This window comes from Macrotis lagotis, chromosome 7, assembly GCF_037893015.1.
Source record: "Macrotis lagotis isolate mMagLag1 chromosome 7, bilby.v1.9.chrom.fasta, whole genome shotgun sequence".
NCBI classification, from domain to species: domain Eukaryota; kingdom Metazoa; phylum Chordata; class Mammalia; order Peramelemorphia; family Peramelidae; genus Macrotis; species Macrotis lagotis.
The window spans coordinates 131,793,632-131,814,363 of record NC_133664.1 but is presented as its reverse complement, the minus strand read 5'-3'; the positions used below and the strand labels follow the sequence as shown (position 1 = coordinate 131,814,363).

General features: G+C 34.0%; 1 protein-coding gene across 1 annotated transcript in view; it reads left to right on the top strand.

The window, feature by feature from the left end:
* CPED1 (cadherin like and PC-esterase domain containing 1) overlaps nt 1-20,732 on the top strand; it is a 407,812-nt gene that overhangs the window by 58,046 nt on the left and 329,034 nt on the right. Inside the window, exon 4 of the mRNA XM_074193820.1 lies at nt 14,707-14,813. Coding sequence (XP_074049921.1) covers nt 14,707-14,813 — 107 coding nt within the window. The remainder of the gene's footprint in view (nt 1-14,706; nt 14,814-20,732) is intronic.

Sequence of the window (20,732 nt, the reverse complement as noted above, 5' to 3'; positions counted from 1 at the left end):
GAAGACTCATTTTCCTGAATTAAAACCTGACCTCAGATATTAACTGTGTGACCCTAGGTAAGTTACTTAACTCTATTTGCCTCAGTTTCCCCATTCATAAAATGAACTGGAGAAGAAAATGGCAAACCATTACAGTATCTTTGCCAAGAAAACTCCAATCACAAAAAGTCAGACATGACTAAAGAATTACAATAAAAGGAGATTGTTATTTGAGAACATATTCTTGAAATTGCTTGCATGTTTTATCTGTTTATTTGTCAAAATGTTCATTATTTGGGGTACTAAATAATCTCTTTAGAGATGGAGACTGATGGTGTTTTCAAGATAATGATTACCATCAGATCCCTTGTTCAGCCTTCTATAATGTCTGTGAAAAGCCTTTCTACTTAAGTCTACACTGGTGATTCAACATCCTAATTAGTGAATTAGTCAATAATCATTTATTTCTCAGCTGCTAAATTCCAGGTACTGTGCAAAGTATTGGAAAAGAAGCGAATGAAAGGAAAGATTTTTTTGACTTCTTAGTCTCAAGGAGGTCCTAATCTAAAGCAGGGTCCTCTACAAACTGTGGACAGAGGGCAGACTCAGGCCCACTGCCAATTTTTGTATAGCCCTCAAGCTAAGAATTGTATTTACATTTTAAAATACAATAAAACTTTATTTGAAAAATATAAAAACCATTCTTAGCTTGATGGGCATCAGGCCAGATTTGACCCTCAGGCCTTAGCTTGCCCTACTGACCCTTTTCTAATAGAATCAAATCAGAAAGCATCATTGAACGACAGTATAACTCTCACTTAAAATTCTTAGCTTTCAGTCAAAGACAATTATTTCATCTATTCAAATATCCACAATTAGCCTCTGTCTAAAAAAGTTTGCAAATATTAATCTGCAAACATCTAGGGATCACTGGAACAACCAAAAAATCAATCTACCTCTAAGGGAGAAAGCATCATATAATAAGTGGAAAAACAACTTGCCTGGTAGTTAAAAGAATTCTGGCACTATCTTCCTTCATGACCTTGAGCAAATCACTTCTTTATTCTAGAGTTGCATTTCTTATTTGTAAGAGGAGAAGGTTTGACTTGATAAACTTCAGTGGATCCAAAGTGAGAACATTCATTCATTCCTCAAACAAGCACAGTGCCTTGACACAAATCAGTTACTTAACAAAGAGCTTTCCTGAATGACACATTTGAGGAAATTTCCTCATTTTGATCTATGGGAATAAAGCAAAGGAAATCCTATTTCATATTATCTGATATAGAATGGAATCCTGAATCCATTTTTTTTGAGAGTAGATGACACTTTGAAGAAGGTATGCTAATAATGCCAGGATGTTAAGAACATTCCACAGTAATCTGAAAACTCATCCAGAATGCCACACCATCCAGGATCAGTGAGTGTTTGTATTTTGAGTTGGTTTGTTTGCCTATGGTTCAGAGCACATTTTTTCCATGAACATTCTAAAATAAGGAGAATAGATTCCTAAAATATGACATTAATTTTCTCTTTTCAAAATAACCATAATACATATCTGATAGTAGCTGTATACTGTGAATATACTTTAAAAACATTTATACTTATACTGACAGTGTAAATATAAAATTAATGAGCCTCACTTTCATGAGTAGTTTTTGGCATTTGCCTTATAGTTTTATTTCATAACTAGAGACAAGGTGATACAGTGGATAGTATTAGACTAAGAGTCAGAAAGAAAGGTTTGAATCCTACCCAGATATTAACTATCCAGGTGAGTCCCTTAATCTCTCTGGAATTCTCTTCTTCTGCAAAATGAAGACCTGATGGACTTTAGGGTTCCTTATTACTATAAATTCATTATCTTAAGTGGAACTAAATAACAAAAATTTATAATAAAAAGTTATCAAAGTAATGTGGTATCATGGAAAGCATTAGAATTAGGCAAGAGAAGCAAGTTTGAGTTCTAGTTCTAACATTTGCTGTGTGACTATGACCAGGGACAAAGCCTTTTACATATCTTTGCCTTAGTTTATTCATCCATGAAATAGAGATAAATATACTTGAACAATCTATCTCTGAGAGTTATTGTGAGGAAAAAGATTATAAGTGCTAAGGAGTGGGAGAAGGTATATTCTCAGTGCTTTCTTTGAGGTCAAGTTTGCTCTTCTCAACATTCAGTTATAATTATTAGGTTATTGTTTTTCTTTCCATTAATATTATTTTAGCCATTGTATTGTTTTCCTGCTCTGCTTACTTCACTTCTCCTTGATTCATATGGCTTTCCCTGTACAGTCTTCTGTGTATTCATTGTTTTTCATAATTTCTTAAAGCAATTTGTACATCGTGTTCTCCAGTATGTTTAGTCATTCCCCAACCAAATGGACATTTCTTTTGTTCCTAGTTCTTTACTAACACCAAATATATAGCATAAAGAAAATTTTTAACAAAAAAAATGTTCCTATAAATATTTTGATATATATGTGGAAGAAGGCAGATCTCTCAATACACTTTATTTTTTTTTGCTTTTTACGTTTTTACAAGGCAAATGGGGTTAAGTGGCTTGCCCAAGGCCACACAGCTAGGTAATTATTAAGTGTCTGAGACTGAATTTGAACCCAGGTACTCCTGACTCCAAGGCCGGGGCTTTATTCACTATGCCACCTAGCCACCCCCCAATACACTTTAAATAATACTCCATGAATGACTAGTTATTTCTCATTTTCTTAAAATTTCTTGCAATATCTATTTAATGTCACAGACCAAAAGGAGAAGAAAGTTTCAAGACTAAATGGTCAACAATAGCAAATGCCACAGAGACCTTCTTGATAGTAAAGACTAAAAAAGTCTGATTAATTTGCAAACTAGGTTATAATTAATTTTCTATAAATAATTTTGAATGTAATTCTGACTGTTATGCCTAGCTGGAAAGCCTGCATGGAGTACTAGAAAGAAAATGGGAAAAGGGAGAGTTTCCATTTCCCAGAAGACACTGCTTTTTAGAATGTCTTTAAACAAATCCCTTTGCTTCTCTCTAGTTCAGTTTGTAAACTGGAGATAAGACCTCTGATGCCAAAAAAACCCAAAACAAAACACCCTTTCAGGGATGTTATGATTAAGTTAAGTAAATCTACAAAGCATTTGGAGAATAGATTTATATAAATACATGGCACTCTATTGTTGAATGATGCATTAAGCAAAACTATTGAGAGAAGGGTTGGTTCTTCCTCTCATGTTAGAGGATTACCTCTCTTCAAATTTTGATTCTCTTCTGTGCTAGATTTAAGTAGGAAATTATTTTTGGAATAAATCTGAAATCATTGAACAGCTCCTACTTATACTGCTAACAATCCTCAATGCAACCAAATAATAAATAATCAGATTTTATTCATTATGTTGTAAGGAAGTTTTTTTAAAAAAAACTCTTATTGAAATCAGAAAAAGGAATAATCTTTGAATGAATGAAATGTTCCAATTTAATGTTTTTACTGGAACTCCAATATGATATTTTGTGATATATAATTAAAAGGTATTTTGGTATTAGGAACTCTATCTTAGACTCTATCTGAGCTGGGTGGCCATTAAGATTTATTATGGGAGAGATGGATCTGTTAGAAGGTCAAGAGTAAGTGCAGCAGAATAAAGGCAAATGACCCTCAATATGTACCCCTCATTAGGGACAGTCGGGACTAGAGTTAACAAACTTACAGCAAACTTAAAACAACATTAATTGTTGGAAGTTCAATATAAAATATTGTTTCTCTGTGATATTATGTGCTACATATTTTTTTTACAATTCCATGGTAAACCACTTATGAATTCAATGTGTCATTTTTAAACCTCAAGTTTTTATACTTTTGTGTCCAGATGTTTTCATCTCTCAGGAAATTTATGAACTTTTCTTTAATTTAAGTTTATGTGTGTATGTGTGTGTGTGTGTGTGTGTGTGTGTGTGTGTGTGTATTTTCCCCGTATACCAGGAATGCATCTGTTACCTCTCAACTACCAAGTTATTCTATCAGATTTTATTAGAATTCTGGATTATTCATTTGCTTTAGTAAAGTTCATGGAATATATATACATATATATATATATATATCAAGGGGAACGTAGTAGGTGCTTCTTAATAAAAGCTGATTGCCTTGACCATGTAAGCATTTAGATAATTCCCACTATGTAACAGGTTAAGCTAAGTGCTGCCCAAATATTATCTCCTATGATCTTCATAACATCTGCTAATGAATAATCCTTCCCAAAAGACCTGATTAGCCTAGTCTAATACCAGCAGGTGCTTCTTCATAATTCTTAGTAGCACATGGCATCTTTTTTAGGTTTCTGTGACTTCTATAGCTCCCTACAGCTTTGAGGGGGTAGAGTCCAATAAGGAGGGCTACCAGATTCTAGTCTCAAGTATGTAGAAGCAGCTGGGCAGTGTAGTAGCTAGAGTTTGGACTGCCGAATCAGGAAAAAAAAAGAAGAGTTAGAGTCCTGGCTGAGACACTCACCAGTTGTGTGACTCTGTAGATTGCTTAATTTTTATCAATCTTTATCACTTTTAGGGACTAGACTTTTGTTTTCATTGATATAGGGAACTCCCATCTGAGAAAATTCTCTCCACAAATGCAGTGCAGCACCTTCTCTACAAGATATAATCTCAGAGTAGCCAAGAGGGTACTTGCCCAGGACCAGACAACAAGCATGTGTCAAGGCAGGACTTGAACCCAGGTCTTCCTGACCAATTTCATATCCAATAAATCAAAACAGGGTTTCTGAGAAGATCAAATAAGATAAGACTTGAAATACTATAGAAATATTAGCCCTCATTATTAGAAGTAGAAGGAAATTTAGTGGGTTTAAGTCCCAAACCTCTAATTTTGTAGTGTAAGGGGCCCAGAAAGGTTAAGGACCTTGCCCACAGTGATATAGATTTTAAAAAGTAGTAGAAAATTTGTTTTGAACCCCAATCTTCTGACTCCAATATCCACTATTCTTTCCACCATAACAGAGTCTCTTCTGCCATTTTCTACCATTTTTTCTGTCCAAACTCTGTACAATTGTCATCTGGTGATGTTTTTCCCAAGGGAAAATTCTTTCTTCTTTTCTAAATCTATTCTCAGAATGGTGGAGGGTATTTTGGATTTCCTCCATCATGATAGCACCACAAGTCAAATTCTTGATCAAACTCTCAGGGTGCTTTTAGTCCTCCCTTCTGCTATGTTGGCTAATAATCTCTTGCCTCATACAAGTTCACTCATAAGTAAGCAACACTTCCCTCTTGCTAGCCCCTTGAACTTTCAAATAGTCCTCCAACATGGAAACCAAGTTTTAGACTCTGATTTCCCCTTTCTCCTAATTTCCAGAGGAAGTATTTCCCCATTCTACCAACACTTTCACCATCCTAGACACCAGACATGATCATCTACCCCCTAAACCATTTTAACTCTTTAGGGCAAGCTGAATGGGGTTATTCAAATTATTCAAGACAATATCTTAGCTTGGAAGATATCAAGTATCCCAGATAAACAAGACAGCAACAATTCTGCTCTAACTAAGCTCTCCTCTGGTTGAAAGTATACAAAGGATAGGAAAAATGATTAGAAGACCTTGTATCTTCTGTAATCCACTGTAATCACTGAATTCCCTGAGATAGTGAAAAGACAACCAATGAAATAGGAAATTGCCTAGGTGGTCGTGGCCATTAAGATTTATTATGGGAGAGATGGCTCTGCTAGAAGATCAAGAGTAACTGCAGTGGAGTAAAGGCAAATGATCCTCAATATGTACCCCTCATTAGGGACAGTCAGGACTAGAGTGAATAAACTTACAGCAATTGTCACAACCACGATTCAAATAAAGGTCATCTGGCTCCAAATCCACTGCTTTTTTTCTCCCCTGCTAGTCTATTATTTGTGAGTAACCTACTATATTCATAGGATCATAGATTTAGAGCTAGAAGGGGCTCCAACAGTCATTTAACTCCCTTATTTTGTCTAGGAAGAAATTATTCTCAACATATATTCCCATATCCTTAATACATGCAAATGTGAAATATTTGGATGAAGACCTAAGGAAAAATTGCCTTTCAGGGATACTCTTCTGAAATGCAAAATGGCACAATGAATAAGAGTACATTAGTCTTAGAGATTGTATGAATCTGGCACAGTTACTTACAAGCTGTGTAATGGGGTTGGGTCATTTAACTTCTCAGGATTTCACTTTCTTCTTCTGTAAATATGGATAACTTTACTTCCATTAACTACTTCCCATGGCTGTTATAAAGAGAGCAATTGGTTAATCTGAAAGCAATGTATAAATGTGGAATGTTGCTGTTGTAATTATCATCATTTCTCCTAGAGGAATGCCAAACATTATTCACCCACCTCCCACCCCATCGAGTAAAATCTCACTGTATCCAATATGTATTTAATCCAGGGAATAGAAAATTAGACTTGGCGCTTGTGGTTATTTATCCTGGAAACTCTTTGGACAACCTCATTTTCCCAGCCTTACTTTTAAAATCTGTTTCACTCCATTCTGATTTATGAATTTTGTGGGAAAATATCTACTAAGTATGTTGCACAGAATATAATCATTGTCTTTGTAACTTTTTAAAGTTTAACTAAAAGCTTATATTTTCTTATGTAATCTGTAAAGCAGAGTATATCAAAATATCTTTTCCCCTTCTTTTATTTTAATGATTTATTCCCCCTGTCCCTTCTACATTTCTACCTCTATCAGAGACATGGTGAGATATCTTTTTCAATACTCTAATTCAGCTCAATTTATTGATCTGCTACTCCTATTTTAAACTACATTTAACAACTTGAAATTTTCAAGTTGTCACTCACTGAAAATAAACACCAACTTATGTGAACAATCCAATCCAATTCAATCAATATTTATTAAATACCAACACATATAGGGGTTGTGCTTAGCACTGGAGATGCAAGTTTTAAAAGAGAGTCTTTGCCCTCAAAAAGATCACCATCTAAAGGAGGAGATAGCATAGAAAAGGAGACAGGAAAGCTGGGGTTGGGGTTGGAAGGGACAAGACATTGGGGGAATGGGGGGGATGAAAATCTTGTTCCATTTTGTTTAACCCAGGCAGGGCAGCAGACAAGAAATGGAGCCATCTGCTGCTGTCTAGATGAAAGTCCTGACCCCACATACCACATTGATCTTGGAGGTCTTTTCTGCAATCCAGGAAATGATTGTTTATTTTGTGTGCAACAACTCCTCATTGCAAATCTTTGTTATCAGAAAGTAAAAATAAATACAGAATTTTACTGATAATAGTGATATATTAATAGCTCTGGTCAGTTGGAAAACTGTGGCTAAAAGTGACATATATTAAAGAAAAATATTTATAATTAGTCTTTGTAAGCATTTTGTAAAACTGTCTTTCTGGAATCTCATCATTGTCATGAAATGTAGGTTTTTGAAACTGTTTGATGCAACTGGTCACTTTTCTAATAGGTTATAAATTCACTGGTATTTTCAACTCCCTTTCAGATAGATAAAGAAATAGAACCATGGTAAGAATTTGCCTATTCTGCTCTGTGGAGACAGTCAAGAGAGGGATGGGGACATGACAGTGAAAGAGTATTTTCTAAATACAAAAGAGACTTGGGAAATTTTATGCTATTTAAAAACAAAACAAAACTGTTCATTAAGAAAAGATTTTTATTCATCACTTCATTCCTACTCAGTCCCAAAGTTTATTCCCCAAATTGATTTCTGGTCCTCATTATATTATGAAATTTTTACTACTGTAATTCCTAATGAAAAAAGAGCAGTTGATCCTGTTAAATCCTTTCATTCTGCTATGTAGTCATTTAATACTATCTGTGAATTTTTACTTCAATTGGGGACTTTGGGAGTTATAGAGTCTATCTAATCCCTTCTTGTCTTTTCCCTCTCTAATCCATTCTACATACAGCTGCCACAGTCATCTTCCTAAATCACAGATCTGGTCATATCACTTCTCTGCTCAAAAACTTTCACAGGGATTCCTTATTTTCTCTAGGATAAAAATTCAAAATCTTCACTTTTCAATCCAAATACTCTATAATAATGTGACTCCTCAACCTTCCTTTCCAGACTTGCTTTTTATTACTTCCTTCATGGTTTCTATGTTCCCACCAAACTGCACTTTCCCAAACTCAACAATCCATCTTTCTTCTGTCCCATTAAATAGGCTGCTTCCTAAGTTTGGAATGAACTTTCTCTGTGTCTGTACCTCAGGGAATCCTTTAATTTCTCTTAGCCAAGGAAATTCTTTTCTGTCCTTGACAGAATAGATAAAGCCCATGGTCCTCTGCTAAGAATCATGTTTTTAAATGCATAAAATAAGATCCATAGGATTATAAAGGAAACTCGAAGTTAAGAAAATAAAAAAAAGAATTTTAATATATAAATATGTGAATTTATATGGAGAAAAATGTTATCTATCAAAATATTATTTTATTATATTACATATACAGATATATATATACATGCATACATAAATATATATATATATATATGTATTTATTTCCCAATCTAAAATTTATCCATGAACCAAAGGGTCCAAATGCCTCAAAAATAAAAACCCCTGTTCTATATTTAGGTCCAGTGAAACCTAGTCTGGGAGACTTCCTTGAACTCCCTAATTGTGTTCCTTTACTTTTCTAGATGTGGGTCTGTAATTCTCCCCATCCCCAAGTAAAAAGAAAGCTCCTTGAGAGCTGGAACTGTATATTTTTGTTTATATATCTCCCTTACATAACATTCTGTCTTTTGTAAAATAAGTACTTAATAAATATTTACGAAATTGAATTTAAAACTATATAGTAGTATCACTTCTTTCAATACTAGTTCAAAATTACCTCAAGGAGATTTTCTTGATTAAGCACATCTATATCTAATTATTCTTTTAATAAGTTCCTACAATGCTCTACTGTGGAAAGAATATAAGGCAAATGAATGAGGTGACTAGGAAATATAATTTCCATTTTTATTAAGGAAAATTTTAATTTATTTAGACCATATATATATATATATGTGAAAAACTAATTCAAAATAATATATAATCAAATATTAATTTGTCTCATGCAGAATACTGTGTTTGGAAAAGTTCCCTGTAGCCTAGGGTTAGTTTGGAATGGAGTTCTAAAAAGAGGTCACCTTGAATTTCATCTCAATGAAAACAGCATTTGCATTATCAAAGAAGTAAAAGAAGGACATTCACAGTTAAAAGAAGCCAGATGAGCAAAGAACAGGATTGAAAATATGCATGTTATATACATAGGATTCTGTAAGGATATAGGACTGACTGAAATAGAGAATCTTTTAAAGAAACGTAAGATGCAGAGAGCTATAGAGGAACGACTTTTAAGCCAAACTATGGAGTTTGCAGAGGGAACCATGAAGCAGGACTGGATATTCAATTCTTTTTGAATGACTAAATATAAAGGGAACATGAAAATAGTGATTTAGGAGATTTATAAGGGTGCTAAAGTCCTTAAAGCCTGAACCACTGTGGTGGTTTGTATATTCAGTTAATAAGGATTAGTTTCTCTATGTATTGCTTTGGAATTGTTATAGTCTTGGAACCATGTGACCATACCATCAGAATTTAGAGCTAGAATGAACCTTAAAGGCCACCTGACCCAAACACATCAATACGGCTATCAGGATCAAGAACCCAGAGAGGAAAGTAACTTGCCGAAGAAAACATACAGAAATAACAGGGAGAAGATTTGAACCCTGAGACTCTGACCAGATCAAAATTTCCACTGCATTGCTTGGGGATTTCTCATAGTACTTCCTGAGTCCAATGCTACACACACACACACACACACACACACACACACACACACACACACACACACACACAGAGACAAATACACACACCATAGATTTTCAGAAAATACTCATTGACTGATTTCACAAGTTGTGAATGGTTGTAAAATTTTGGTATTTAAAAAGATTTTTTTCTAAATGTTTTAGAAACCCATTTGATTATTCTGGTTTTGTGTGTGGGTGAGAAAGTTTAAAGGGAGAGATAATGGTGATGTTACGGGAGAAGTTAACAAAAACCTTGAGCAATATATCTCTTATTTGAAATGCTTTTCTTTTTTTTATTCTAGCCTTCTCATAACTGTTTGAAATGTTTAACTGGGAATTTTATGAGAGGAGTTTCTCTCTTGGGATTTTCAGTGCTTCCTCATTTCAGTCAGAAGTAAAACAGAATGAGAAAAGACTTTCTCTTTTCCCCTTGAATCAAATCAAGAAATATTGACTGAGAAACAGAAGTGTAGATAAAGAGAAAATTATTTGAACTATCCTACAGCATTCCATTTTGACTGGAGGAACTGCTTAAAGTGTATATAAACAGGTTTGTGGTTTTCACAAAAATAATAGTGTATATGGGAGGCATGGGTATTAGTGGTGCAAAGTCATACAAAAAAATAACTATAATTTATCTTGCAACATTTCAAATCCCAAGAATAAATCCTTTCCAGTATTCTGAATTATGGTAAATCTTCTCTGCTGCTATGACTAAATACATATGTGAACATATCCACAATGTCCTAAAAGTCTTAGGGCAATTTAAAATTACAACCATTAAAAACTTGATATAATTTGTTTTTATGTCACTTAATTTTTTAAATGTATCCTACCCCTTTCCCTCTTTGATATTTTACAAAAATGATTTTTTAAAAGAGAAAAAAGCAGTTCAGCAGAACCAATATATCAAAAAATCAGACATTATATATATAGTGCTCCAAACACACACACATATATCCCACAATTTCTGCAAAGGATAGAGGAAGGTACATTCTAATATCTTTTCTTTGGAGCCAAGTTTGTCCTGCTTGTATATTTAAAGGTGTTTAATGTAAACAAGGAATGATGTAAGAGACTATTTGAATTTGTGTTCTATCATATGCTGTAAAGATTAATGTGAAGTTAAGTATCCCCTTCTATCAATAAAACAGGGAAACTTACTGTACTGTACAATATTTGTCAAGAAGTGAAATTTCATGCCTAAATGTGATGTATCTTTGCTTCTCTTAATATCTGTTCCTCTCATAGAGGCTCTCTTTGAAGTCAAAGGGTCTTTCAGTGCCAAAAATAGCTCCAGGGAGTTTCAAAAGAGATATGACTTGGTTCATCATTTGATAATTTTTTTTTGTTGTTGTTTGCTTCTTGGAAGCTACTTCATTCAATGTGAAGACAAATGAACTCATGGAAACAATGTAGAAATAAGACCAGAAGTCCTTACTACCATAATGATAAACGGAACAGGCGACATACAAAAGCAACCAAAAAGTAGCATTTATACTATTTCCATTCAAAGTGTAGAAGGCTCATAGATTTAGAACAAGAGACTAAATATCACCTAATTTAATTCCCTGATTTCAAGATGAAAAAATTGAGGCATGGAGAGGCTGTAGGAGTTTTCAAGGTCAAAAATGATATCATTTGTTTTTATGTCGCTTAATGGGATCTATTAGAGCCAAACTGTGCTCTTATGACTAATAATAGTGCTTGTTATATTCTTCCATTTACCCAGGTTGACAAGATAGTAGGAATCTTTTATAATTGTTTCATAATCATTTATAGGTTACCGTAGGATGATAAGATTTAGACTAGAAGAAATCTTAAAATTGCTCTAAATCAAAGAGTCCTAATCTTGGGTTCACGAATTTACTTTTTTTTTAGAAAAAGAAATATATTGGTGTGAAACTAAGGTGGCAGAGTAGAGAAATAACTCAAATGTACTTTTCCATCATTCCCATCCAAACAACTTTAAAATAAAACTCTCAAATCAAATTCTGGAGTAACAGAATCAACAAAAGTAACCATGAAATAGTCTTCTAATCCAAGACAATTTAGGAGGTCAGAAAGAGAGATCTGTGATGCAGGGGAGGAGACTGCCCAGAGCCCAGGGATGAAATACTAGTAGTAGTACTAGGTTGTAGTGACAGAAACACTCTGGGGCACTCTCAAACTGGAGACAGTAAAGGGGACCTAGCAACTGGTCAGAAAGAGATTATAGAGAACTCACATGCTAGCACTGGACATAGGACCAGATGCTATTTGGCAATGCCATTGTCTATTCAGTGACGAATGAATAACACAACACCCATTTCTGGTCTTAGGTCAGGGACAAGTATTTCTCAGTCGAGAGGGAATATACCCTGAGGGACACTTTGGCCACAAGGGATCAATGATTATGAGGAACAGTTTCACTTCTGGTCCAAAGGAGCAAGAGTCTGAGAAGAGTAGTATTGATTCCAATCCCAAAGCATCAGGGATCTTTCCAGGTAAGGACCAGAGTACAGACCAGGAGAGCAATAACCACTCCTCTTCCCAGATCACAACCAAGAATAACCTACTCAGTACAACCATATATAATTCATTAAGGAGAAAAAAAAAAGAGAAGGCATTGGAGTGAGTTGAATATATTGAGATAGAGAGGTAAGAAAGAAGGATGTGCTGGCACAAAAACCTATATAATTGTGCATAAACTTTGACTCAGCAATACCACTACTAGGTTTGTATTCTCAAGAAATTTTTAATAGCATTTTGTTTTGATGCATATCATGAAAATTTCAGCATTCATTTTTACAAGAGTTTTGAATTCTAAATTTTTCCTCCCACACTCCCTTCTTTCTTCTCCCCCTTCTGAAAATGAGAAAGCTATCATGTAAAATATATCAAAAAGAGATCAGAAGGGGGGGAACCATGAGAAAGGACAAAATAATTGAAAAAGCATGTTTGATCTGCATTCAGAGTTCATAAGTTCTTTATTTGGATGTGGATAGTATTTTCCTTCAAGAGTCCTTTGTACTTATATTGGATCATTGTATGGCTGAAAAGAGATGGGTCATTTTTAGCTGATCATCACACAACATTACTGATGCTGTGTTCATTGTTTTCCTGGTTCTGCTTATTTCACTTTGCATCACTTTGTACAAGTCAAAAAGATTTTTAAAAAAGGAAAAGGTATATTTGATCAAAAATGTTTATAGTGGTTATTTGGTTGTGACAAAGAATTGGAAATTGAGGAAATGTTCATCAACTGGAGAATGGCTGACAAGGTGGGATATATGATTGTGGTGTAATACTGTTGTGAGAATTTGAAACAAATTTTTTCAAGTTGTTGTTAATTTTTTTTACACGTAACCAGGAGATATTTTATGAAATAAATAAAAACATAAAACAATATATGTTGATAATTTTGCTTCAACATAATTTATATCTCCTTTGCAGTTTTATGTACTTTATTTTATATATTTAAAAACATAGTTCTGAGAAGCTGTCCATAGGTTTTCCCAACTTGCCAAAGGAGTCCATCACAGTAAAAAGGTTAAAATTCCCTAATCTAAATAATATACTAATTTTATAGATGAGGAAACCTTTCCCAAGGTCACAACGATAATAAATATGGAAGTCAGAATTTAAACCCAGATCTTTTTGTCTACAAGATAAGTACTTATTATATTTACTTTGACACTTTGTTAAGATATCTGTTTCTCCATGGTCACTAAAGAATAGTGAAATGCATTTTTATTTCATTAGAGCAAACTGAGTGGAATAATCTATAGTTCTGCCATGGGCATATTATTGATAAATAATTATTGGGTTTCTATTATGTTCAAACAGCTGGGAGCCTTTTATAAGAAAATAAAAGACTAAAGTAGAAATAAGATAGAACAGAGAAAATTGAATATCTTTCATCAAAAGAGTGAGAAATTTTTAAAATTTATGTGTTCTCTACAAAGTTATCTGAGATTATTTCAAAAATTATTTCATTGGTTAAAAGAGTCTGCCTGTTGTAGTAGAAAGAACATGGAATGTGAGTCAAAAGACTTAATCTTAGATACCCTTTTGAGCTTTGTTATTTTAGGTTAAATTACTTACCAGAATAGTTAACATTTTTATCTGTCAAATTACAGGGTTGCACTAAAATGATCTCTAATATCCGTTCCAATTCTAATCTTCTTTGACTCTGGGATTTATAGCTCTGTCCATGTTATTGACCCATTCTCAATACCTATATTGGATTTGTTTGTGTTGTTTATATTTAGATTATTAAATCAGAGTTACAGAAGGAAAGATAAGATGTTATAACTGAAGGAACTCTGATTTGGGAGGCAGAGGACCTAAGTTTGAATCCTACTCTGCTGCTAAATACTTGTTTGACTTTAGACATGTCACTGCACCTCACTGAATCCCACTTTCCTCATTGGAAGAATGAGAGAATTAGATTACTTGAGAGTCTAATAGATGAATTAATGGAAACTTGCAAAGCCTAAAACAAAATGTCTAGTTTTTAATATTTTGACATCCTGGAATTGCTGCTGCTTGGCGTTAGTTTTACCCCAACCAAAACACGTCTTTCAACTCAGACAAAGTATTACATTGTACTATTCATCTTAATGAGTTGAAATTTATTCTACTTTGAAATTTATTTTGAGAATTTCATAATTGTTAAAATATTTGGACATTCCAGGAAAATAAAAAACAATAATGAAGTAAACAAAAACCCTAATCAAAATTATCTGGTTTAGAGGTTTTAAAGGTTAATTTTATCATCATGTAAGAAGATAAGGATTTTTTCTCATATTATCAGAATATTTTTCTTATTTCATAAACTTTTAACCATTTTAAAAATAAGAGTTATGTGACATTTTCTCCAAATTCCTCAACAAATGTCTGTTCTCTTCCTGTTAGGTGAATCAGGCTCTTGGGATCTTCTCATCTGCCTGTCTCCTAGAAAAGTTGATGGAAAGTCCTGTATAATGAAAGAAGACTTGTGCCAGTTGAACTTACATCAAAGGGTATGGTATCAATGTCATTTTTTCTGTTGTTTTGAGATTATCAAGCAGAAAATTACTATTAAGTTTAAATCCATATTAGGTAATAATGCTTAGATTTCAAGAAAGAGGGAAAAGATGATTTGATCTCATTTGATCTCTATTTGGCAAATTGGAGTAAATATTCAGTTCAACCTGCCCTGTAGTTAGGGCATAAGTGATATACCTTGTTTCCCTTTTAGAACTCTCCAAACTCTAATTGCCAAAGAATAGGCTGGCCTGCCTACTGCACCCATTAAATACATCATCTCTTTTTAAATTAGAGAAACATCTGCCCCATTGTTTTACTTTTTTTTAGATGATGCATTTTTGTCTAAACAACATCATTGTTCTAAACGTGTGTTCACATCCATTAGGCAGTCAGTGAAGGAGGTAAAGGTATTGAATTTGAAGTCAAGAAGTTTAAATTATAATCTCTTCTCTGATACTTAGAAGCTGGGTGAACCTGGGCAAGTAAGTTAACCACTGTCTGTCTCAGTTTCCTCATATAATGGAATTAAATCAGTTCCACCTCCTTTGCTCTTAGGATTGTAGTGAGGATACCATGAGATAACACACACACACACACACACACACACACACACACACAGAAAATCACTTAAAATACTATGTGAATTCTAGCCATTGTGATTGTTATTACTATTATTATTGTCATATCAATCAAGTCACTTATTAAGTTCATTAGATAATAATATGTAATATATAAATTTGGAATTATGCCCCTTGGGGTCCATTACTTAGACTCATTGTAGGAAGAACACAGAAACCAGTCAATTCTGGAATTAATAGAACCTTTAATTCTTTGTGTTTAAGGAAAGGTGGTGTGAGTTTACATGAGGTACTAAAGGGAGCATTAAGTGGGGAAGAAGTGGCCTCAAGGTAAGGGTATTAGGGTATACCTTTCCTCATTTTCTGAAAACAAGTTTCAGCTGATAGCTCCAAAATCAAGCTATTTTGCTAACTTCTCCTTAACTCCTCTCTGCAGACCTGATACCTTCAGATTAGCAAAGGGAGGAACAGGGAATGGACAACAACAGGATACCTTGGACCCAGTGGTCTTCAGGTCATTGCACATTTTCATTGATATTCCTAAATCCATTTTTATTCCATAAATGAGGTCAGCTAAGGTTTTTGTAGGAAGTATTTAAGAGGTCATCTAGTTCAGCCCTATCATTTTACAGATGAGGAAATTGAGGTTCAGAGGTGAAGTGATTTGCTCAAGATTACACAGGTAGTAAAAAGTAGTATCCATTGACAACAAATCTAGAATCTATTCAATTGCACCATGTTGCTTCTAGATCATAGAAACATATCTTTCTTGGGCAAATATGACTTCCTTGATTCTCATACTTGGCCAGAGAACACAAATTAGCTAGAAATTTATGGACTTGAAAATTTTAAATATGAAAATTTTCCAAGAATGGATAGGACAGTTTGGAGGGTATATAGATAGGAAGAGAAAGTGCAGCTAGGACAGAGACTTAGAAGAGCAGGTCAAAATAATATCTAGTCTTGCTTTTCCAGACTACAGCAATGTCTAATGTGGGAAAAAAAAAACTCATAAGAATTATTTTCAGCCATTAGATTACATTGATGTTTGCATGATTTTTAAGATTTTATGAGCTGAGCTTGGGTGGAACATTTTTTATTCAGCTAGTGGAACTTCTGAATTCTGTTTTACCACCCACTATGGCAAAAAAAAAATAAAAATAACCAACAACAAACAGCTGTTAGAGATCACAGGGAGGTTCAGAAGAAAGTACACATGGAAATAAATACTTTATTCAGAGAAGAAATATGTTAAAATGAGAAAAAAAATCAAAATCAAAGTGTACAGTCAGCAGTTTAGAAAGAATAAAATGTTTGGATACTTTTAGAATAGTTATTTATAAACCCTCTCATGTGTGACCAGTACAAGAAGTGTGAGAGAAGGGAACAAAGCAATAAAACCAGTCTTGGGGTATGAGGTGGAACAAAACGATGAAGGGTATTAGGAAAGTAAAGAGAATAAGAAAAAAATACAACTTTAAAATCAAGCCTTACAAGTTCCTTATAAAAACTACCATTTATATAGTTATTTACAATTTATAATGCACATTAAAAATCTTTTTTTCATAGTCAAGCAAAACAAACCTATATACTTTGCTTGTTCAAAAATGTATGACTTATTCTGAACCTTCTATCACATTTTTGTCAAGAGGAGGAGTTATGTGCTTCATCTTTTTGACCCTTGAATTTGATCATAATTCTTGTCTTTCAAATGATATTCTTTACAATTTTATTGTTGCTTAATAAATTGAGGAACTAGATGAGGAACTAAGTAGCAAGATACTGTCTTCCTTCCTTCCTCCCTTCTTTCCCTCCTTTCTCTCCTTCCCTTCCTTCCTTTCTTCCTCCCTCCCTCCCTTCCTTCCTCCCTCCATTCCTTCCTTCCTTCCTTCCTTCCTTCCTTCCTTCCTTCCTTCCTTCCTTCCTTCCTTCCTTCCTTCCTTGCTTCCTTTTAGCTTGATGTAAGAAAAAAGGGAGGAAAGAAGGCAGACAGGAAGGGAGGATTTATTAAGACTAACATCTATCTATTATCTATGTGTCATCTATCTATTATCATCTATTATCTATCTAGCATCTATCTATCTGTCTGTCTGTCTGTTGATGGCCACTTGAGCGAGTTTGGGTTAGAAGGTCAGTTATGACTAAAAACCTAAGCTCTGGTGACCCTTGAGCTAAAGGCTTTCCATGGAACTCTGATTTGATAACACAACTGTGTCATTCATGGCCTCACTTGTTGTTAGTCCTGTTCCTGAACTTCTTGACCATGGTTACATCCTGCCCAAGTTAGAGTTACATCATTGTTTTTGTCCTGTATGCTAATTTTGTGGTTTTCTGCTATAAAGAAATGTTTGATACTATCAATAAACTTCTCTGCTAGTTGTCCTGCTAGTAATGCCACCTGAGCGTACACATGTTTCTTTTCTCTCCTGAATTGAATGAATCCCCTGATGAATAGGGGAATGCAACATTTGGTGCCCTTACATGGGACAGGCACAGGGGACTTGAAGCTATCCAGAGGATGAGATAGTGGAGAAGAAAATCCCCTGGTAAGGCCTGGTAATCCTGGGATAATTCAGGTGAGGGGATGACTTGATGAGAGCTGATAAGTAGCTTCAGCTTTTTAATTTTATTTTTCAAGCAGGCATAGAAGGTATAATAGGGAAGGAACTTTTTTTTTTGTTTTTGTTTTTGTTTTAAGGATTTTGCAAGGCAAATGATGTTAAGTGGCTTGCCCAAGGCCACACAGCTAGGTAATTATTAAGTGTCTGAGACCAGATTTGAACCTAGGTCCTCCTGACTCCAGGGCCAGCACTTTATCCACTACACCACCTAGCTGCCCCAGGAAGGAACTTTTGATAGAACTAAAAGGAGCCAGGGCAGAACATAAATATTTTGAAGAAACTGGCTAAAGAGAAGGACTTAGAAATTATCAAAAAACAAATAGATAAGTCTTTACAGACTATTTATGATGTTCTCCGTGGTTCCCAAAGGAAGGAAAATTGAGCTTAGAAGGTACTTTGAATCGACATTGTTGGGAAGACAGTATGTGAACAGATAAATGAATAAAAATATGATAAAATACTGTTGACTTTTCCTTTTCCCTGTTTTTTCACTGTGATTCTGCCAGAATGTTTCTCCCCCTGCCCTCCCTCTCTGCAGCTTGTCCGTTTTACAATTCTGGCTCTCATCTATCTATCTATCTACCTATCATTTATCTACCAACTATCTATCTACTTATCTATCTGTCTGTCTATCTATCTACTCTACTCTATTCTGTACCAAACACTGTGGAAGACCAAAAAAACTAAGCAAACAGTCCATTCCCTGAAGAAGCTCACATTCTAATGAGGGAAATAAGCATAAAAAGGAAAACTCAAAAAGAAGGATTGAGGTATATAGGTCATGGTATACTGTTGAGATGACTAGGAAGTAATGTAGAAGCCTTGATATAATTTTTAGTTTCAGTCTTTTCATTTACTATACTGCTATCAGGTATATTGTTTTCCTGGGTGTGTTTCAGAATACATAATTTTACATAAGCCTTTCCATGATTTTTTATCTTCATCATGGTCATCATTTTTTGTAGCACAGTAATATGTGCCCCATTTTGTTGGTCATTCTCTAATCAGTGGACAACCACTTCTCCCCTTTCCCCATCCTTTTGTGTGCCAAAAAAAGGTGTTATAAAATTTTGGTGGGGTCTTTTTTATTTTTTTGGTCATACTCTTTGGAGTATATGATTAACTGTGTCCATTTGTGTCCAAATGTACAACAATTTAGCCCTTCTCTGCACAATTCCAAATTATGACATGTTGTACCAATAAAATTGTTTTTCTAGAAGAGGTATATGAATCCAAAACTCTACCAACAAAGCATTAATGTATTCATGTTTCCATAGTTTCTTCTCCAACTCTTCCATTTATTTTTCATCTGCCAATTTTAATGTGAGGCAAAATTTAGGGTTTTATGACTTGCATTTCTCATATTATTATAAATTTTATGTATATATAATTTATCATTCTGTATAATACAGTACATGTAATAAATATGTTGTTGTAAATTATGGCAATTCATTACATAACCATCTTGGAAGCTAGTCATTTCAAAAGTTTGAGAACACTTTAATATTATTTTCTTGAAACTCAAATGAGCTTTTAAAGATATAATAAAAGAAACAAAAGGAGAATATAATTTATGCAAAATCCCATCAAACCACAAATCCTATCAAGATATTATATTGAAAAATGACTAAAGTTCTTTCTTGTTTTAAGGTTAATTGATGATTGTCAAAAATGTTATAATCATGTTAAGTCATTATAGATGGGTTAGTTGATATCAAAATTATAGCTCCCTTAAAAATGTTTTTCTTAGTGATGATGCAAATCTTATGTATTTTATGATGTTCATAAAATCAATAAGTTGTGAGATATCAACCGCTGTGTTAGAATGAGAAAAAGATTCCATATTGCTCTATAGATGATTTACCACAGATGTATGCCCCTTAACCTTTGAATTTCCTGAGTTTAATATGCTGACTTTTTCAATTTACCTCAGTATTATCTTAACCTGCTAGTTTAGCTTCTACATCAGAGTAATATTTGGATTCTATTTCACATGTATGAGTCATAATTATCTCATCCTCAGCCCTGTGAATGCCAAAGACTGAATATGGAAGGAAAAGCTTTGGAGAGATCATTAGTGATAGTGGGGGACAGGAAGAGCAGAAGAGGGAGGAAAAGAGGTCATTTATTTCCTTTATATTCTAAATTGTTGAGAAGCTTGGATTATTATAGGTCTTGAACCAGATTAACAATCATCAAGACCAAAGCCTTGCAAGAAAAGCTATTCATCTTCTATGAGTACAATAGTACCTTTTTTTCCTCTATGAAATCTCTGTAGGTTGAACTCATCTTTATTGCATGATAACTTTGCAGTGGCTATATAAGTCCCTGTGACTTTTGAACTCAATTTTTATAATTTTTCTTCCCAGGACATAAATGATGTCTACAATAGCATACCTGCTCTGTCAGCTTTAAGAAGTGTCAGAAGGAGTTTAGATCAGCTTCCATGAATATTAGTTTCTTTGCCTTTTATATATAGCTCTTCCATTGGGGATCCAGGATTATTTCAAGTCTTAGGGGTGAAGGTTGTTTTGCTTTATATGTGAAAATACATTTTGGCCTAAGGTCATCCCAACTTATTCAAATATAGCAGCAAACTTTTAAAAGTGGATTTATGAAGTTATTCTATTATTTTTTTTTATATTTTATTATATATCACATATTTTATTATTGTTTATTATTGCATTTACCTTTCTCTCATTCCTATTTGGGA